Source organism: Lagopus leucura, unplaced genomic scaffold, assembly GCF_019238085.1.
Source record: "Lagopus leucura isolate 7727_CA_CO unplaced genomic scaffold, USGS_WTPT01 Super-Scaffold_100016, whole genome shotgun sequence".
Classification (NCBI taxonomy): domain Eukaryota; kingdom Metazoa; phylum Chordata; class Aves; order Galliformes; family Phasianidae; genus Lagopus; species Lagopus leucura.
In genome coordinates this window covers 15,106,606-15,128,621 of record NW_024962270.1, presented here as the reverse complement: position 1 = coordinate 15,128,621, position 22,016 = coordinate 15,106,606, and the positions used below count along the sequence as shown (strand labels likewise).

At 44.2% G+C, this 22,016-nt stretch overlaps 1 protein-coding gene across 4 annotated transcripts in view; it reads right to left on the bottom strand.

The window, feature by feature from the left end:
- NRK (Nik related kinase) overlaps positions 1 to 22,016 on the bottom strand; it is a 96,505-nt gene that overhangs the window by 28,997 nt on the left and 45,492 nt on the right. The window contains exons 9-20 of one of the 4 annotated variants that reach the window (XM_042876728.1): positions 21,284 to 21,362; positions 20,753 to 20,928; positions 18,032 to 18,104; positions 17,520 to 17,715; positions 16,501 to 16,668; positions 15,562 to 15,726; positions 11,956 to 12,108; positions 6,402 to 6,533; positions 5,595 to 5,662; positions 4,014 to 4,147; positions 1,321 to 1,409; positions 151 to 269 (exon numbers count right to left, since the gene is read on the bottom strand). In XM_042876728.1, coding sequence (XP_042732662.1) covers positions 151 to 269; positions 1,321 to 1,409; positions 4,014 to 4,147; positions 5,595 to 5,662; positions 6,402 to 6,533; positions 11,956 to 12,108; positions 15,562 to 15,726; positions 16,501 to 16,668; positions 17,520 to 17,715; positions 18,032 to 18,104; positions 20,753 to 20,928; positions 21,284 to 21,362 — 1,552 coding nt within the window. Of the gene's footprint in view, positions 1 to 150; positions 270 to 1,320; positions 1,419 to 4,013; positions 4,148 to 5,594; positions 5,663 to 6,401; positions 6,534 to 11,955; positions 12,109 to 15,561; positions 15,727 to 16,500; positions 16,669 to 17,519; positions 17,716 to 18,031; positions 18,105 to 20,752; positions 20,929 to 21,283; positions 21,363 to 22,016 lie in introns of all 4 variants that reach the window. The other 3 variants (XM_042876729.1, XM_042876730.1, XM_042876731.1) reach the window with 3 other exon arrangements.

Below are 22,016 nucleotides of genomic sequence, written 5' to 3'. Positions count from 1 at the left end.
TTCATTACAGGGAGATTAAACTACTTAATTACAGCTGACATAAGTGACTGATAGCAACTTCAGAGGGGAGGTATTTATGCATGCCAACTTTTTCCAGTTATTTTTAAGCGTGTAATAAAAAGGAAGAAAGAGAAGATAAATGACACCAACCTGGCGTGGTTCGTGTCGTCTTCGTCACTGCTGCTGGCTTCGTCACTTGACGAGGAATAGTCTGCTGCTTTCAGGAACAAATTGGCACTGTCCTTCCCCTTGGCAAAGGAACATGGGCTCTGAATAGAGAAAACCTAGATCAGTTTTTCTCAAGCAAGAACACATCACTAAACAGCACATGCAAGATCGTACTGTCCTGGCAAATTTAGCTGTAATAATTCCCGTACCAAAAGCTTTCTTCAGATGCTGATGCTTTTCTTGGTCTATCACAACCGTGTATTTCACACAGGAGAATCTTCTAAGCTTGTACGGCTTGCAATGCAGCCCCCTCCCCTGTCCTGCTCCATTGTGGCAGCAGCCAGAGTGAATCCATCGCTCAGCAGTGACCAACCAGGGGTGGGCTGTTAACCCTACCTGGGCTGAAACCAGGACAAGGAGAGGGCACAGAGCAGTGCAAACTCAAGTTACAGCAGCTGCTGTGATAAAGGAATTTGAGACTAAGTTTCAAGATTACAAAAAAATCACCATTTTCTGGCGTATGTGTGACTCCATTTTCATACAGCATAAATACACCACCTGCACATTTCCAAATGGAATGGACAGAGCTGCCATCAGACAATCAACTCAAAAATCTGATCACGTCTCTCTATCAGACTTTCATAAGCCCTGTCTTAGCAAAGAGAAACAGCCCTCGCTTCACAGTCCTGCTTTATTCACATCATTGCTTTTTGGCACTCTGTACATCTGCGAACAGCCGTTTCCAAGGATGAAGCAAAGGAAAAATGAAATTTAACCAAAATTCTCTTATGAGCACCTTGTGACCTCACTAAAATTGGAACCACAACCATCAAACCAGAGCAATCCGTTAGTTTCACAAAAGCAAGGTCAAATATCCCACCATTTTCATGGTCTTGTCACTCTCCTTTTTATGTTTTCATAACAAATATCAAAAATTAAAATGTTTTTACTTATATACATTAGCCATGTAGTATGTTTTATGAGGCCTGCTCCAAAGTCACGCCTCCTATGTTATGATGTTGGCCCACACCAGAGGCGGATGTTGGTGGGAAGGCAGTAGGTAGTTCACACCAACAGAAGAGCTGTCTGCCTAAGTGTGCCCTTAGTGAAAATCAAGAGTAAATCAGAAAAAGCAGTTACACAAGAACCTACTGCCATCTGGCCCGGATGAGAAACTTGTTCAGGCTTCTTATGCAGCTGCAAGTGGTTCTGTGACAAAGCATTCTCTCCCTTGGCAGGTCCTGGATTCCCTGAAAAGAAATTATCTCTTACAAATGTGTGTGCAGAAGAGAGTGAGAGAAAGGATCCGTAAGACAAGCGTGTGGAGTTATCACCCAAGGCAGGCAAGAGTATCTGCTAACAAACTTTTTTTTCCTCTTTTTTTCTGTTTGTTGCAGAGTGAAGCCTTTTTGTGTTTCCTGGTGGTTCTGGATGCCACAGTGCTATAAATCGGTACACGTCCAGATTCATGCTGCACAAGTAGGACAAACAGAACAAAACTGTGGCAGCACTCTCACTGCATACCAACAGCATTTCTATAGACTAGAAGAAGGCTCAGAAAGGCAAAGGGTGAAGGCACACGAATGCCTTCCTCTGATCCCTGCACTGAGGGGCAGCTCATCACACAGCAGCAGCTGCACACATCCTCACGCTGAGGTGCCACCAGCTGCATCCCCGTGCCTGCAGACAGAGGCTAAAGCCCAGGGTTTGGGGCAAACAGCTGCACTGAACTCCTCTCTTCTCAACACATATCGGGCTAAAAGCAGAAGAGGATTCACCGCTTCCCACAGCAGCACAGGGAGAGCCATTTTTCCGTCCCTGCTTCCCCTACACATCTTGGACTCAAGGCTCCCACTTCCACTCAGCCCCATGGAGAAGTGGGCAGCGAGAGCCTGCATCCATGCAGCACCTCATGACACTGCCGAGGTCAGGCCCTGGTGACGGGGAAGCTGTGGCATTGCTCTTCCCCCCAGGTGCAGCACCGTGCCTGCATGGCCACTGAACACCCACGTAATGGAGGCAGGAGGAGCCAAGGCTCCTGCATGTGCTGCTGCCATCTGAGGAGGGGTTCCTGCAAGTGATCAAGTGAAACTTCCCTTTCAGTACCCCAACAGAGCTATGTGGGAAGAGAGAACACAGCCCTGGAGGGATGCTGCCTTCTGCACGCAAATCATGAGACAAGAGAAGAGCAGGAGGGCAGATGTGCCCCTGCCCTCCCAGTGGGACACACGTGCCTCGTTCAGCAGTTTCTTCCAAGGCCATTCCACTGCTACCGACAGGACTCCTTCCCAGACTGGAAGAGAAAATTCAGGCTCCCACAAATTAAGATTGGTATTTGGTAATTTAGCTAGTTTTATCACGGCAGCTTCGTGCATTTGTGCATTTTGCAAAGCTTTTAAAATTCAGAATTCCTTATTGGTCAATGAGTACCTAAGCAACTCAGAGGCAATATTAAAGTATTTATAGGCCTTTCCTGCACATTTCACTGTCCCTGTGGGTTTGGGAAAGCAACAAACTCTGGAACACCATATGCCAGAACTGGCTGTAATTTCATGACACTTAAGAACCCAAGGAGACAGTTTAAACCACAAGGGAGGTTTACTATTCTTTCCAAGGCTAGTGAGGTTTTCATTTCCCCATGCCAAAATAGCACAGGAGTTACACATCATGCAGACGCTGCAAAGTTGAGCTGGGCTGCTGCTCGTTGCTCATCATCATGCTATTATTCAAACATAAAATGACATAAGAGCAAAAAGAAACAAACCCCAAGCAGTTTAAACTGTGCTCCAGTTTTCAGTTGAAGCAACGCTTCCTACCCTGTATGGTTAGGGAAAGCAAAATTGGCTTGGTTGTGTAAATGTAATAAATAAGCAATTTGTTCTGCATTTATCAAGGGTTTGCAAATTAACAATGTGAGCCTCAGTTTAAAAATAAATGACCTCAGCAACTCGCTGCTGTGGTTTCAGAACATTTTTAGCATCCACCCTGCCTTGAACTGGGCGTGATTCCCCATGTCACCCATCTGCATCAACCCGGATGCAAAGTACTCTAAAATACAGTTTTGCAAAGAGCTACACAAGAAATTGTCCTACAGCTGACCCACAGAAAAGGCATCGGAGGAATAGCAATGGAGGAACAAAGCTTTCCATTTCTGTTTCACGTCTCCCTCTGCCCCAGTTTCAGCTCAGGATTCAGGAACCAGAGCCTGTACCACAAAAAATCTGTAACACCATCAGCAAGCCCCGTGCCTTCTTCCACTGCTACCACTGATATTGAGATATCTTACAATGCTGCACCGTGCTTACACTGGATGAGGTTATCTCCACCTTTTAACTTCCTGTGCCTTTTTTTTCAGTTCCACTTTCTTTCTGCAGATTAGAAGAAGAATGTTCCACAAGATGCTCAAAGGAGAGTCTTGTGCTTCCTAAGGCTTCTATCAGGCAGCACAATGTTGAAGTGCAGAAATATAGGTGTGCAACAACTGCTCATCTGTATCATCTTAGCAGTGGGCAATGCAAAAAATGGCTAATGCAGAAAATGGCAATGGGTGAGCATTAGCACTGAATTAGATCTGTGTATCTGCAAGGTCAGCTCTGTTCAGTTTCAGTAGTGTCAGTATGTACAAGAGAACCATTTTTTTCCACTTCTTAATTGAAGTTAACTAAGTTCTTTTTTTGTATGCAAATATGTTTGTAGTCACTTATTGACTCCAAAAAATTTGAGGTGGTATTTACATTTATATCACCTCATTTACACAAACAAACCAATCCACAAAAGCATAACACCCAGCACTCCAGAGAAGCCCATTTTATGTGAAGGAACTTTGCTTGTTTTGACTGACGAACCATTGACTTGGGAATCACCTGAGGTGGGTCGGCTGTTCTGATGAGATGCCATCTCCCATGGTGTGTTGCCAGCAGTGCCGCTGCTGCTGTTGACCTTCAGAGCCTGTCCCCCGGGGGACAGCTGATGGCTGTTACTGAACAGAGAAACAGACAGAATGTCAGGCTATTTGTATTCAGGAACACAACCAAAACGTAGCTCCTAGGCCATGGAATCAGGTTCTCTGCTGTCAATGTATGATAAAGTACTTTCTATACAAAAACTGCTTCCTTGGTGCTCTAGGCAGGGCCACCCAGTAACCAGAGAAGATGGAGGGGGCAGTTCCCTCTGGGAATCTGGGAGCATGCAGTGCCCCAAGTCACTGTTAAATACCCTACTCCATGTAATTCTCCCTTGGCCTCTACAGATCAGCCTCGCTCCTAATTCCAAATCTCATGGTTTTCACAAATAGTGAAACCTGCTCCACCCCCCTCCTGCAGGATACATCATCACCTACTTACCAGTGGAATAAGGAATGCATAAGGCAGTAAAACAAGCTGCCAAACTTGCAAATCAAAAGTGAGGTGTACCCAACAACTCCAGGCTGAGAAGCCCCTCACTCGTAGCACTGTGTCTTACCTACATGTTTCTTTTCTGTTTTGCCTCCTATAATTTTTAAGCAGAATCTATAACAGGTTTGGCTTCACTTGAAGTTTATTTCAGGTGATGTTTCTGATTTTGGCTCATCAGAAGTTACCATTCCAAAGCACTGCACATTACTTGGTTATGTCAGCAGGGCATGCTGTCAGAATATTCAAGATACATCTACAGACAGCATATGTGCCTGCACAAGCTACTATCGAGCAGGTCAAAGCTGCACCCACCAGCTGTAACTACAGTGCCTAGAAAGGGAGCTGGGGACAGGGCCACCCTTAGCAAAGTATCCAGGCACAGAATTCCTCCAAAACAACAGTGCAGGTGCAAATGTGCCACAGAGCATCTGCAAAAGCATCCTGACCAAGCCACCAGCAGCACCACTCCTGCCACCCCCAGGTGCCAACAGGCAGGCATCTCACAGAATCTGCACTCTCAGCAGTCACTTTCCCTGATGGGAAGGAAAAGTAAAACATTATCAGATGATAAGCAGCTGCTAAATGGCTGCACTACAGAACTGGCAAACCAATGAAGAACTTGTGTGGAAACCACTCTGTCAATCTGAGCAGGCTGAAACAAATGAAACAACTCATGGCATGATGCAGAGCAGCCTTTATATATTAGAAATACTGCTTTCCATTAGAGAACAAAATTGCCTTATGAGAAAAGGAGGAGATCTACAACAGGTTTGTTGGTCTTTAAATCGGGTCCATCTGTCATTAAAAGGAAGCTTGCTCAGATGCTTCTGTCAGGTTTAATATTGGGGAGTTTGAATAGTTCAGTGGGCAAACTGACACAAAAGGTAAAATAACTGTAACTGCCATCACATAAGGCACGAATCCATGTTAGTTTTACTGAGTTTATGCCTTTGGTTTTAAATAAATTGGCTACAGTTTTCCTATTGGCAATAAATCAGCATTAGTGTAAGCATCAAATTCTTCGGAGCTTACCTTGAATGGCATCTCTGTTGGCCAGGTTGATCCCTGCTGTAAAATTTGGAGGTTGTCCTTTCTGGAACCTTAAGGATTTAATCAAGTGTTTTAGTGCCACTGATGGACTCAATTAATAATCTTAATATTTAACTCCATCAATACAGAAATGAGACTAACCAACATAAAAGAACAGTGCTTTAGTGGGACCTGTAGAGCTGTCTTTCATATAAACCCTGGAAGGTGCAAACTAGCAGCAGGTCCTTCCAATTTGCACTGCAATCTGTCAGGGTGCAGCCTGTGAGTAGTTTGCACCTTTCCCTGGAGTCAGCACTATTCTTGGTCAATATTTAAAGCAGACAGGAAAACACATCTGCAGTCACTTAATGCAGCTTTTTGTAGGTGGTGGATTACCCTGCATTGCTATCTAACTGTGCATATCAAAAGGGGTGTGGAAAGTGGGGAGGAGAAAAAGGACATGCATACATCCCACCTGCAAAGCATTAGAAAGAATACATACATGCATGCACATACACACATCCCAGACAAACACCCTTGTTTTTAGGAATTGTTTAAAAAAAAAAAAAACAAGAACCAAAAAACTTTCACCTGAATTGTATATATTAATGTGCTTTTCTGAAACAAACCAGTGTGCACAGAAATGGAAGCAAATCCTTACCTACGGAGTCTTCTTTTTAGATTAGTGAGACCCAATTACTGTACAAGCGATGGGATTCATGAAGTGAAGCACATGGGTAGCAGAGTGCAGGGGAACTGAGCTGAGTGCTATCAGCTGTGCACAGGGCTGAACACCTGAGTTTTACACACCTTTGGGGGCTGTTCTCCACTCTGACTCCCACTCCAGAATACGTCATCCTGTCCAAGGCCGACCAGTGTGGTCACCATGTCTGACAGCGAGCTGCTGTGGTACACATCTCTACTGGCCTGGAAACTGTCACACTTAAAACAAACAAAAAATTGAATTGCACTTCTCCATTCTGTACAACATGTCCCAGTGCCAACAGTTATCGATGGTTCTGTTTGAGAGATCTAACTTTTAGTAAATGCATAACAAGCACTGTGATTCGATACAGCCCTACTCACCTTGTTTGGTGCAAAGTTATTCATTTACAGCTGGCTAGGCACAAACATTTCAAGGTGAAGGGCCCAATATATTAAAAACATCTGTGCAGTACATGCATCTTGTGCTGTTTTACCTGTGGAGGAGCTAACACGTCATTGGCGATGCACAGAGAACCGTTTAACCGAGTGACACAAAAATTACAGCTATGCAGACTTCAGCCTTTCTACAGTCAGTAGACAAACTGCCAAGTGGAAGTGCTTCCAATTCTCCAGCAGTTACAGGGTGCACTGGTTCCCCTCCGTAACAGATGTACAAGTGTCCAAGAGGAAGAAAACTTGAGACTGCACTAAGAAAGAAATCAGAAACTGCCCACACTACACCTCATGCACAGTAACATCCGGGTGCCCCCACTGAGATCACCTCTGTTTAAAAGCTGCCTTCAGTGCTACCAGGTTGGGTAACAGAATAGCAAATGCCCTAATTTGGGTGAAGGGAGGAGCAAATTGTGGCGTCCATTCCAATGGAACAGAAGGTAAGCAGCGTACAATCGATCTAAAATACTCCAGAGTTCTTTGGCTAACTTTCTGTATTAAAATAAATAAATAAGGAAAGTTCCCTTGAATTCGACACATTAATAATCTATCACATGCGAGTCTTCCAAAGGGGAAGAAAGGAAAAGAGCTAAAAATGTCAACTGAATGCACTGATCCTCCCTGAAATGAGAAATCTTCTTGGACACAAGACTGAGGCAGAAAACATGGAAATGCAGTGAGATGGGTCCATCCGGTGGGACTCCAATGCCAGAACCAAAGGAATGTGACAGAAATAGACAGGCAGCAGAGCAGTGCCTGAAGCCATGCCACGCGGTGCTTCCCCTTGGCATGCAAAGAGGGAGCAGGGATCCCCATGGACCCCCCCAGCTCGGCTGACCCAGCTCTGCACACCAGCATGGGAGGCCCCTGGCCTCAGATGTGCTGCACACCAGCAGCCTTGCAGCCCCCAGGACAAAGAAAGAGGCAGGAAATTTTTGTCTGCATCCAAGTTTAAATGCACGAGAATTAGTTCCCCAGTATGAAGCTCACTTTTAAGAGAAGTTATTCATGCTATTAAAAAATAGCACAGAGTAACAGAACCATAATGTGAAATATGAACTCCCCGTGATTCTAAAACCATTTAAATACTAAAATTCTAAAACTCTTTCAAGATGTCAAATAACCATTCAAATGTTCCGTCACAACCTTTGAGTCCAGCAAGGACAAATCAGCTGCAGAAAGACACTTCTGAGGAGTTTGCCTGGTTAAATATTCAGGTGCTTCTGCTGCCTTTTGGGGATAACACGTTCTGTGGGCTCTCTTTAAAGAAAACAGCTTTTTCAGCAGTTACAACATCTCATAATCCACGTCCTTGCATTCTGTCAAAATCCTTTTTTTTGTCCGACATGATTGTCACTAATAATAGTTTTTAGTTAACCAGAATTATTTTAACAGCAAAGTGTTCCCCTGAAGTGACTCATCTTAGGGGCAGGAACGGCTTTTATAGCAAGTATATTATTATCAGAATATAGGAAGATTTTTTTCCTGGCCAGTTTTTCAACAAGATACTTAAATTTCTTCCTAAATTCCAGCTTTGGAGTCCTGCAGCGTACCAGAAAACTGTTCCTGCTTATAAGTGGGGATGAGCTTTGCTGAATCACAATTCAAGTGACCGAGAAACTCTAAAACACAAATATTCCCTCTGCAGACGGTACCCACGTACCTTCTTTGGCAGGGACAGTCCAGCTCCCCAGCTCCATGTAAAACTGAGACATGCTGCCTGTTTCTGGGATGATTTTCCAGGCTGGATGGGGCTGTGAGCAACCTGGTCTGGAGGGAGGCGTCCCTGCCTACAGCAGGGGGGCAGGAACTGAATGATCTTAAAGGTCCCTTCCAACCCAAACCATTCTGTGATTCTGTAGGACTTAAAAGATCATACGACTCCAAAGCAAAGTGAAAATGTCTCAGATAACAACATTACCTACCAGGTGCCTTCAAACCACAAAGGCACACCTCACAGAGCTAAGGCAAAAGACCTACTGCTTCCTAACAACCACAAGGCTGTGCAGTACCACAGACCAATTAGATCAAGAAGATTTAGGAAGAAGACGTTTTAAAAAGAAAGGCTATGCTCTCTTTTTTGGGGGACATCCAAGTGATGAATTTGAGTTGAATCTTCATGTGGGAGTAGACATGTGCAACTGCTGTTACAGAACAGCATAAGGAAGAAGACTGCATTAAACTTATGAACAGATCTGGGATACTGCATCAACCAATGACCTAATGCACAGCTAATTATTCTAATACCATTAGCTTTCTTGTTCTGTTTTTGCTGCATTACTCCAGACAGTAGAGAACTAAATAGCAAATCCTACAGGACGAACAAAAGAGACGATTAAAAAAAGGAGTTCCTTTCAGATGTGGGCTAAATCTCTCCTCTACTCAGACACTGGGAGATGCTGGGCAGACAGACAGACACAGTGACTCTATTCACAGCCTGTGAATCCCATGGGCTGCCCAGAATGGCTCATCTCACTGCCAGAAAGCCCCACTGCCCACCGTGCTGCAGCTCACCAGAGGCAGAACCGGTACAAAGCAATGGAAATGGGATATTCTGAGCTGGGAATATCTCACATTTCCCTCACCAGACAGAGTACAAGACACTGAGAAATCATGCTTGCTGTCTCTCAGGAACTGCGTTAAGATTTCCAGTGAGATCGCTGCGAGAGAGGCTTGGGGACCTGGGAGGTGCCATACAATCTTACAGGATGGGATCATTTAGAATAAGAAGTCTTTTTGCCTGAGCAGAGCAGTGATGACAGATGATTGCTCCCTCTCAAACATGCTGAAAGTTCTTCAATGTAGACATCTGTGATGAATTCAGCTTGCATTTTTAACTCTGCGGTTCACTTCTACTTTAAATCAACAAGGCAGCCACGTACTGAACTCTGCAAGTATATTGCTGCAAGTCTTTTCATCTCCAGGTGACTAACTGGAGCATCACTCATATTGCCTTCTCACTTTACGAAGTTAACACAGGCAGCGTTTCCCAGCACAGCTATTAGCATCAACAGCTGCTGCCAGCCAGCAGAACGAAACACAACCCTTAAGAAGATTTATAAATTGCCCATCGAAGTTCATCTGGTTTCCATGCTAACACAGCAGGAAAGACCACGGACTGGCTTCTCCCTGTCCACATGGTCCCTACCTGCTGGATCACCAACCTGTGTGTGGGTAACAGGGCAGCTCCCAGCAGGGAGTGAAATCACACAGTAATGACTATAAATTGCTGCCCGCTATTACCCCTAAGTAACACTATCATTTAACATAGCATTAAACTTTTATTATGTAGTTTCAATCAAGGAATGTGAAAGAGGATGACAAACTCCACTTTGTTCCTTACCACTCCCTGAACAGCTGGGAGAAGTGCTCCCAAACAGAGAAGCCCCAGCAAGGTGCAAAGGGACAAAGTGACATATCCTGGGCAATGTGGGAGGCATGGTCATAGCCATGCTAGGATGCAGCTCCTCTCACCCATAAAGTGACACCATAACAGGGCAGGACTCCCCTCCGTACAGCTAGTGTGCTTCTGCAGAATTCCTGAAGTATGTGCTCTACAGCTTCTATTACAGGGCCAAAATATTCACCTGAAGGGAGCTGCCCAAGGCTGAGATATAAGCACCTTACTTTTAGACCTCGCAGCAGCTCTCCAGGGAGTCAACGCTACAGCTGTCAATTTAGACCAGTCACAAAACCTGTGACTTAAGCTGCCAAATGTGCCATGGAAAAAAAAGGATGTGGAAAGATACACAAATATTTTCTCAAGGTAATGCTATTGGGTGAAACTGGGCCTTTCCTTTCCCAACAGCTGCCCACGTTGATTTTGCCTTCACCAGCAGGACCTGAGGAGGCTATCAGCCACCTATTACCTGCCTCATGCAGACTCACTCCAGGGCATGTGCAGAAGCAGGGCAGTAGAGCACTGGGCCTGGAAGCCTGCTCTGGGGGAACCCTGGCACTGGGAGCAGGAGGAGGCACAGCATTTTATTTGTTTTCTGCTTGCTGACTTGCTTTTCTTTTGTTTATATATGCTTCTGAAAGAAAAAAAGTAACCGCAGTCTAAGCTACTCATTTCAAATGCTGTCAAAAAAATAGGATGTTGAAAGGAAGTTGAGTTTTTGGGCACAGTGGGTACTCTGAATTTGCAGGCCTGGAGCTGGTAGATAGAGCAGGAGCTAAAATGCTTCGAGGAAGATTCTAATGCAGGACTTCCCCAGGGTGTTCTCACTGTATGCGTAGAGGGATCTGCTTAGGCACCACTTTAGGTACCGTTTAACTCTGAAATTTTTGAAGTGATGTAACAGATTCAAGCGACAGATGTTGGGTGAGTTCTGTCAAGCTGATAAAAGTATACAGAAGCTGCAGAGCTAAGCACAGAAAACAAGGAGAAAACATTTAGAAGCACCCTGGAACAAGGGAGGAGTGAAAAGCTCAGTCTGGGAGGTGGAACAACATGGAAGTATGTAAAATACTTTGTATCTCAACAAGAACCACATGTACAAACAAGAGAGATCATCTCAGCCGGTAGGCCCATCATAGGACAGTGTATTTGTTGGGGTACCGTGGATGTGCACAACACAGGACACAGAGGACATCTGTTTTTGCACTCAGGAGTCCCTTATGCACGTTTTGAAGTATTCACTCTTATTCACAGATGTGGGCTAGAAGATCTAGAAAACGCTGATGCAGAAATTGAAGTCTAGAAACAGGACTTCACAGGCCTGCCATGCCCTACCCACAGGCAAAACCAGACTCTGCATTGGTAACTAGTCCTTATTCCATCTCCTTGTACTTTTAGATTATTTCATAAGACCTCTAACAGTCTTGCTTGTGTACCTAGTCTTCAGGGATACAAATTTTGACTTCAGAGTTGTTTTGTAAACTGCCACATATATTTATGGCACCATATAAATAATACATCATCCAGGGGCTATAACAGCACAGTCATTCAGGCTTTTTATGAAACAGTGAAGAGTAATATCAGAGAGTCAGCAGTCAGGCATCAAGCATATTAAAGTAACTGTTATCTAAACCTATGCTGCAACGCCTAAGTAAAACTCCACTTGTAACTTAGCAGCACAAGGTGGCACTGAAAATCGGAGGCAAGCTCTCATGGGCCTCCATCGGTTATGGCAGGAGAGAAGGGAACCAGGCACCTTCCTCCCCGTGTCAGGGCAGTGACACCACACTGGTACTCACACCATACCTGCACTAAGACGGCTCTCTGCAGTGCAGGGGTGCAGGGGCTGGAGCTGCTGCCAGAGCCCACCCTCGCCTGAGGCATGGCATCGTGCCCCAGTGCCGCAGGCCACTGCAGGGCAGGCTGGATGCCATCACTTCTCTTTCTTCGGTCCTCGGCCTGCAAAGGAGAAAGGAAGAGGCGTGTCGTGCACTCAGCTTCACGGCCTGGATGCTCTCCAGTGGCAGCGCAGAACCTCACAGACTCTGCGGACCTCCCTCTGAGGAGAGGTCAGCCCTGGCACGATACAAAGCAGCACTGCCTCTCCATTTGCAACTCCATCTTTCTCATCAAGTTTCCAAGCCACAGCAGGACAAGGGGCAGCTGACATGCCTGAGCTGCGCTCTGCTTTATTCGAGGCTATCCTGCTTGCTGCAGGCTAGGATTTTAGCTGGGAGGAACCATCTCTCTGCATTTATTTACCTTCGACAGCACGCAACCTGTTTTGCTCTGAATTTATTACCCTCTTCTACAGCACTGACTTTACTACAAGCAGCTTTCTATGTTGAGACACTTCTAATGCTCTGTTGTTTGGTATGTTAACTGCCCTATGGAAAGGACTGAGAGACACTATCGAGGTCCAACAGAAAGAAAGGAAAGGTCCTTCTATGTCCCGAGGGCACTGCGTATTACAAAATCTCCAACCCACAGTTTTGACCCTGCTGCTCTTCCCAGTTTGATTCCCATTCTCTAGCATAAATCTTTAGCTCATCCTCTGATTTAGCAGCCTAGGAACTCTAACTTTAGCAGCTCTACTCTGTAAACAAGAGATTAATGCCATCTTGTACCAAGTTGTCTCTGTCTGGATAGATGTTCTTAACGGTGCCTCTCAATATATCTGGGTGTTTGTGCCTACAGCAAGGAGTAAGCATATTCTGAATCCAGTTTAGGACCTGCTGAGAAGGTGGAAATGATTCCCCTTAGTCTCACAGATCTTAACTGGGGGCAGAAAGCAGCTTTAAAACATATTAGACATGCAACCACAGCCAAATACTGAGGAATTCTAGTGGTGAACTGAGAAGTTACATTACTCTTGAGGCCAGATCTTCATTACTTGCAACTCCTAACAATGAAAGGCAAATTTTACCAAGAAGAAAATGTAAAAATCAGAGTGGTTTCACTAAACTAGAAATGATAATTTAACTTCCACCTCTGCTCTCAACAAGTATTTGCATGCAGCATACTATGATCCAGATGCAAGCTCAAGAAGCCGCTCCAGGCTTCCAGCACAGGCACTGAGCACTAAACTTCACGATCCAGCACCAAACCCGAGCTCACAGTCCTTTCCCCAGCTCACCAGCTGCGGTGCCACTGGGATCAGATACAGCACAGGGACAGAGCTCACATCTGCACACAGAAGGGAAATCTGCCCTGACCTGCCTGCCACAGGATGAGCGAGATGACAGAGATGAGAAACTCCCAAGGAAAAGTTCCATGGCTCGAAATGTTAAACTTGAGGTTTTGGAAGGCTGTAGGATATTTTTTGATGGTTTTTAATGCTTCAGCTCAACAGTAATTCTGGAGGTCGTTAGTTGCCTATATCAATAGCTGGTCCTGGAAATGCCACTGAGAACCAAAAACCATGGGAAAAAAAGAACTCACTCTACATTTATGTTGCATCTAACCTTGTGCAGACCTCTCCCAGTGCAGGAACAGGCATATTTTTGTCTAATAAACTGCTAAAGACCAATATTTACAGGAACAAATTCATTGAATTATCACTGTTAAAAACAGTCAAAGCATTTCTGACTCCTAAGCAGTTACGTCCGCTGACATCACTGCAAAGCATCAAATTTCAACAACAACAAAAGCAACCTTGTTGCATTAATTAGGATTCAATAGAAGGACCTGCATCTTCCAAGAAGTTTTGAGATTAGTTAGTATTGTGAAAGAATTTGCCCTCAAAACCAGAGTACACGATGGTACCCAACCACTGTCATCAATACCAGCATCACGCTATGAACCTCAAGGGCAGATCTGTGGATGCGATTTCCCTTTTGTTTTCCTACTGTTTTCCTTCCATGTGTGCCTAACTCACCTGCAATTAGTAATATTATATTTCACCATTGCAATAAAAGTTAACCGTGACTGCCTACACTAAATTCCACAGTACATTTCATTCTGCTATAAAGGGGTCATTTAGAAAACGCATGACAAAACTACAGAGTGTGCTGACATTTTACAGCTCCTTTGACTTCTAGCTATAGCAAAATGGAAAAGGAGGTTAAATGAATTAAACAGAGTTGCATTTTCTTCCCCCCCGCCAAAACCTAGCAAAGGCAAAGTATTTCAATGACTTAGATGTCATGTATTTAGTGAAAACAGCTCACTGCTCTGTCCACACCCAACTTTCTCTCCAGCCAGAACAACATCCCACCCTCTGTCACTACATAAACAGTGATTTCCAAAAGAGCTCATTCAAATTTCAATAATGATATGTTTAATCAGTCAATGCAATAAAGCCTTAGGATCTTGGGCATTTTTTTGACAGTTAAGTTTTACTTCAAACAGAATTAGACATTCTATTGTTTTCACAAACTGCTGCTCTAACAAGAGACTTAATACCCTTTGTTTTGTTGATTTCACACTGCAGATTAGCTGTTTGCATACTCCATCCAGTTACTGAAATTCATCATGTCAATAATCCTACCAAAAAGTGTTTCATTTAACTGCTTATCATCATAGAAGATTCCACCTCAGGGAGCCAGCTGCATGCAGACAGAGGTGACATCAAAGAGGGCACCTGCTTAAAAGCTGCAGCAAAAAGTTAATAAGCAGCACTCTGCATTCCTTCTACAAACTTATGCATGTGCTTGGTTTGGGTATTTATGAAAGATGCTTTGCTGCCACCCCCAAGGAAAGACGTGTAAGCTGCTGAGGATTTTGACACTGACCAAGCCGAGTTCTTTGCTCTGGTAATGTGAAATCTTACCAGCTATAGAAACAGGTTCACAGACCTGTGAAAAATAAATACCAGGAATGGTGAGATATGTGAAACGGACTTGAAGCTTTTAAGTAGAACAAGCTGCAATACAGAATATTTCAGAGTTAAAAAAAAAAGGAATGAAATGGACAAGAATTCTTACTGAGGACTCTATGTGTACCCCTTATCCACCAAATCTAATCTACCTAAAATCTGAGGAGAAAAAGAAGATGAAAAGGCACCACAATCTGACATCAGGGACACAGAGACCCATGCCTGGGAGGCACAACACTATTCTGTGTCTGCCTCAGTTTTGTGAACCCAAAAGTCAGGCAAAGACATCTCTTAAAACCTCAGATGACACTACCTTCATTCTTATTCTGGGATTCCCAAATCTTAATTTGGGAAACAAGAGAATGACAGCTAGCTGACCAGAGGGATCATGATTCCTGGTTCACCACAGCTAAAGACTTAAAGGCTTAACCATTCCTTTTCCTTATTCTCTACATTAATGGAGACAAAAGGACTTACTGCAGCCTGAATGTGTAGGAAGACATAAGTCAAGCTGTAAGTTCAAAGATCAGACTGTACTCTAGCATCTCCACAGCATAATAAACTGCACCAAAACACTACACTGGCTGAGCTGGTACCTCTTTGGTTGTGTTGCTTGATGGAAGATGTGCTGCTGAATTTGAACTCTTGGAAGGCTCCTTCTTCTTTTGCTTGTGGTCATGCTGGAGAGACAGCAGCTGTGTCTGATCTTTGGGTAGAGTTCGATGCCCCTTCCTGTTGTGCTGCACCTCTTCCACCTTTTTCTGAAAGCAGAGTGATGAACATCAGAGAGAATGATGCCTCGGAGGACAACTGAGGTGACTGCTGAAAATCCTGGCTTTTCAAAAGAGCAAAGTGAGCACAGCTGCAAGACTGACAGAAAAGCCACAACTCTGGGGAAAAGAAAGCAAAAAACAACTCCAAATGCTCAATGTTTGGCTTTTGAAACAGCACAACAGAAAACTGCATTTTTTCTTTTTACTTTTCCTAAAAACAGGGCTTTAATTAAACACTCCTTGAGTGCCTCTTGTTCGTTATGAGTCGGCTCATCTGCTGCAACTTTAGCATAACTGTGCAGTCAAGGTGCCAGTCTTGACAATGAGACCTCAGCATTAAAGTAACCTCAATTTCATTTTTACTTTGTGAGTAAGAGACTATCCTTTGTACAATCCAAAGCGAAACTGTAGACTCTGGAGATTTAAGCTTAAGTTGAGCTTGTGCTGGAAGCTTTCAGGGTAAAGGTACCTTAAATCAGATTGAAGTGACTGAAGATAACTTCAGCAAGGAGAAACAGCAGTGACAGAACTGCCACCCTCAAGGAGAGGAAGTGTCATTGCTGTAGCTCAAGGGGGTAACTCAGTAAGTAATTTGCATGTTACATCCAGAAAAGGTTGTATTCGACAACAAGAGGCAGTAAATGCATTAAAAAGTCATTCTCTGATCTGTGACTCAGAGGATGGCAGCAACCCCAAGGGGACTGAGAAAGACATCCACAGGAACAGGGAGCTGCAAATTGCTGCCAGCAAACCCTTTCATACCTGCTTCTTTTCTGGTTTCCTCTGCCCATCTGCTGTGAACCGTTCATCATCTTCCACGGCCCTTTTGTCTTCCTTACACCTCTCCTCTCTCCTCTGAGCATCCTTAGCCTCAGCCCACCTCTGCTCGCACTCCTGCTGCCTTCTGAGCTCTTGCTCTCGCCTCTGATGCTGGAAGAGAGCCAGGGAATAACACTGCTTATTTTGTTTCCCTTTTGTACCCACCAATTATTTGTGCCAGGAGTCATTAATCACAAGGCTCATTTCCTGAGGTGCAGGCAGTAATACGGGATGCCCGATCACAGCACTGCAGGAGCAGCCAGCCACAGATTGCCACCACAGTAACTATCAAATTCAAAATGAAACCTTTGCCCTTTTGGCAGCTGAGGGCTGATGTGCCATTCATTTAGACAAATACGTGAACTTCTTTTTTGTGGTTGACAGCTAATCTTTCTGTCATTTTGAGAAGGAAGGGTTTTCTGAGAGTTTTCCCCCAGTTTTGCTGGAACAGCATCATGCTTCACAAATGCCATTGCTTGCACAATGCCTGAATTTCATCAGATGCTCCTAAGAACAGACCCGTTGATGATTTAGCAATGCCTGCCACACCATAATGTGTAAGACAGCTGAAAAGGCATCTTGTCTTGTAACATCTTAAAAAGAAGCAGAGCCAGAAACTCTGGATCAGGAAGAGAGACTCAGTATGAATAACGCACAACAGAAAGAAAGCAGGACCTCTCTCCCCACCTGCCTGGGCTTCTACAGCCAAGCTCAAGAGAAACGTCCTGCATCTTCAGCTCCCAAAGCTCAGGGCAGGTTGTCAGCAGGAAAAGAACAAAGCCCTTTTTATATCACTTAATATCATTATGTTCAAAAGCGATACATTCTCCCAGTGTGAAAGACTGCATGACAGGTTGTACTGACAACTTAGCACAGCCTTCTTGCCTTTCATAGCCTACTCTCTACAGGCATATTTTTCATTTGTGAGGGGATGTGGAATAACAATGCAAGCCAGTCCCTACATCCTCCAGCCTCCTCCTCTGCTCTTTCTGCTGCTCGATGCGTTTCTGCCGCTCTGTCAGCAGCTGCTTCTTGTATTTCTCCTGGTCCTTCAGCTGCTGCTGCTGGCGTTGAGGGTCAGAACGGTTTTTGTTCTCCTGCTGCAGCCTCAGAAACTCACGACGGAGAGTTGACTCCCCAGGGAGATTTACTATGGAGCTGAAACAAAGTACAAGTTTCAGTATGACTAAACATAGCATTAAAGCAGGGAGAATACAAGGAACTGCTTGTTGTCCCGTGTCAGCAAACGAAAATGACTTGATATATCTCTGCCATGTTGACTATGCATCTGAATGCAGCAGCTTGTTATGCTCAGCATTTATATTCGATAGCTACGAAACAGTTCAAGTATCAGAGTGGATACGGTAGATGAGGGATTTAGAGTAAGGTAAAAAAGCAAATCTGCACGAGGAGAGCTGCCTTCAGTGAGAACAGGTTGGCCAGTCAAATTTTATATTCTAATCATAAAATTAACCTTGGTTCTCCTTCATCTTCATTCAGCTCATCGTCTTCCTCCTCACTTCCACTGTAATCATAGTCTGTTTCCTCTATCAAAAAAAGAGAGAGAGACCAATAAATGCCAGTGCAGGATATTGTTATTTAAGATGTTATCTTGAACTTGGCTTCTGAGCACTAAAACTGAACTACATGGAGCTCATCAGGAATTTAAAAGCCCTAGGTTGCACTAAGAGGCTGAGTGGATGCAGCAGAAGATATTCAAGTATGCAACACAAAGCCTACTTCAGACCATGGGTCAAAGGGCCCCTTTAGGTGTTTCCACTTTTTCCCCTCACTAACTACATAGATTTTGCAAAACCAACTTGCTTTTACAATCTGCAATATAATAAGCTAAGCCCACTGCAATAGCCAACCCTCCCAACAACATAAGCAGCAGGGTCATTTCATATATAAATTTAGATATGGTATAAAAGACTTATGCCGACTTTTTCTGCTATTGCATGCCTGCTGTGTAACTAAACTGATGCCTTTAGTGAATCTGTGTTTCTTTTTGTACTAAAATGAACAATTTTAATGGGGATAATCAAGCAATGTTAGTTTTGACACTGCAGTTCAGGAGAAGATGACCCACATTTTTCAAGTTCTCCTCAAGAGTACCATGGAGGTAACTCATATGGGAAGACTTCAAATTAGCATGCCACAAAGCTAAAATACAGAGCAGGACCAAAGTGGGACTCAGTTAACTTTTTTTGGCATCAGTATTTTGAAGTGTATAGTCTGGCAGTTTCACATTGTTCTTTCAGGGGAATTTTAATTAAAACCAGCACTTTCCAGGTCCAACTGTAACTAGTTATCAACACGTGATTGTTATCACCACATCTTTACTCCTTCAAGTGCATTCGTGAAAACCTTTTAACAGGATGTTTTTCCATTTGAAAGTGCCCACAGCTGGAAGAGATGACAGAATTTTCTACAATGGAGTGACAGCAGGTGTGGACAGAGGAAGGGCAACTGATACAGCCTATCTGGACACGTGCAAGGCTTTTGATATGGTCCTGCACCACATCCTTATCTCAACATTGGAGAGATATGGATTTGAAGGCTGGATAAAGAATGGGTTGGATGGCTGCCGCCAGAGAGCTGTGGTCAATGGCTCTATGTCCAGGTGGAGGTTGGTGACAAGTGGTGTGAAGGACATGGGGGTCCTGGTAGACAAAGAGCTGGGCATGAGCCAGCAGTGTGCGCTCACAGCCCAGGAGGCCAACAGTGTCCTGGGCAGCATCAGCAGAAGGCTGGCAGTGGGCAGGGGGGGGATTGTCCCCCTCTGCTCTGCTCTCATGAGGTCTCATCTGCAGAACAGCATCCAGGCCTGGCCCCAGCACAAGGAAGATGTGGGGCTGTTGGAGCGGGTCCAGAGGAGGCCATGAAGATGCTCACAGGGCTGGAGCACCTCTCCTGTGTGAAGGAAGGCTGGGGGAGCTGGGCTCATTCTGCCTGGAGAATAGAGGGCTCCAGGGAGACTGCACTGCGACCTTCCAGTACATGAAGGGAGCTTACAAGGGGAATCAGCTTTTTACCAGGTTTGATTGTGACAGGACAAGGGAAAATGGCTTTAAACTAAAAGAGGAGAAATTCAAGTTTGATATTAGGAAGAAAAGCTTTACTCAGGGCGGTGAGGTGCTAGAACAGGTTGCCTATAGAAGCTGTGGATGCCCCATTCCTGCAGGTATTCAAGGACACACTGGATGGGGCCCTGGGTAGCTTGAACTATTGGGTGCCAACCAGGGCACAGTAGGGGGATGGAACTGAATGATCTTTAAGGTCTCCTCCAATCCAAGCCCTTCTATAGTGCTACAATTCCATGACTACTGGAGTCAGTAAATTTACACTGCAACACCAATTTCATTTTAGGCACAAATATTCCTATTGTCAAATCAATTCTTAAGAGTTTAAAAATTAATTTATCATCTTTACAGCACTTTGTGAGTTTGCCCTCATAGTCACTAATCTCCACAGTGCCCCTCACACAGAAGAAAACACACAAGAGAATGAGAGGTGAGAGAGCAGGGAAAATAACAGGTCAGCAAGTTACTTCACTCTCTGTTGCACATCAAACTGTGCACTGACATATGGACCATTCTCACTCCAACACTGCTTCTTCCAAGTTTTGCTCTGAAGAATAAGGAACCAGCTCAATTTCTCTCTTTTACTTCATGCATCTGGTATAAAAGCCAACCAATTATATCCGTGTGCGTCACTGGATCTTGGAAGCCTTTTCAAGGACTTGTACACTCCACTACAAAATGCTTCTGCCTCCAAAGAACTCACAGGCTATAATTATTTTACTTGCTGCATCACCATATAAAGGTATCAGGAACCAAGAGATGAACTGAGACTAGGAAAGGCTCACGGAGTACAGTTTGGATATTCTACTTAGAAAATAGAGGCCTAAGCATTACTTGGACTCTGATCACATTAGCATTTGGGTTGTGTTCAGTGAAGCAGCATCAGTCCACTCCTGAAGACTTTGGCATTACACACCACTGTGGATCAAGGCTGTTGCAGAGATTTGCAAAACGACCCCACTGCTACCAGCAACAGAACTTTCTCAGTTTTTTGTGGTACCATATTTCAGGTGGATCCACCTTTTACTCCACCATCAAAAATCAGAAAAGGAGCTGCTATTTGCAGTATCTTTTCTTCTCCTCTCCCTTTTTGTTTCTTTTTGCCACGTTACCCTTTTCTCCTTTCTTCTTCCTGGTCCTATCCAGGTGGTCTTTCAGCATGATGCGCACTTGCCGTTCATTCTGCATGTCTCGGATAAAAGAGTGCTTAAGCAAGGTTTCAGTGGACGGACGATGCAAATAATTTTTTACAAGGCAGCTTTCAACAAAATTAAGGAATTTCTTTGACCTTAAAAAGACAGAAAAACAGGGTAAAATAATAAACCTTTCCAATTGGTTTGCCAAGCATTACCCCAGAGTGCCATAAAGCACTACATTTGCAAGGCTTCATCTTGCACTGGGACTAAAACTGCAGTCACTCATGTCAGCCTTCAGTGACTGCAATGGATGCTGCAGATCATCCAGAGATCAAAAGAACAGGGTTGGTTCCCAAAGGTAAACTACTTCTGCGCCCATGGCTCACCCCAGCACTACAGACAGTGGAGGACAGACAACACAGATCACTGCAGGATTTAACAACATTGTGATTTCTTGGACAAGAGCGCTAAAAATCATCAGAAATTACACTTCACACGTCTTTTTACCATTTTCTGGATTTCAGCTTTGGGGGAGGGTTCCGTGGGATGAGGAAGAGTGCTCTCATTGGGTGCATGTCACACAGGGCTGCAAAGGAGACCACAGAGTTCAGTACACAGCCCACGTCCAACCTCTGCCACCCAGGCAGACCCAACCAACTTCTCCCACTGCCTACAGCACAGCACCTGCTGCAGGACCTCGCTGTTAGTCAGTGAAATTCATGCTACAGCCAAAAAATGAAGTCTCAGAGTACAAAGAAAGCTTTCACAATGATGCACTGCTATTTTACTGGTTGCACGAGATTTAGTTGAAAGAAAGGCTGCGTGGTAACAGCTTTATTCTGATTTTTATACGTAAGGCTTCAAAAGGACATTATAAAAACTCACAACTCTAGTATATCAAGAGGTAATTTTTCATAAACAGAAGTTAAATTTAGTATTGAAATATATATAATTTAATATGCTTTGTTTATGGTTCAAATAAACGATAAGATACATTTTCATCAGACTCTTAGCTGTATCATTCATGGCATAAAAGAAAATGTAGGATGAAGAAATGTGATGCAAATTGGAGAGCCCACAAACCGTGCCAGTGGAGCAGAGCATAATGGCTGAGCACATATTTCATCTATTTTGTGTTTCAGGAGCAGGAGCACCATGATTAGGCAATTTGCAATAGATCCTACCAATGCGTTCAGATGCTGGTTTCTTTCCAGCCCACTGTACTTCTGCTCAGTGCTAC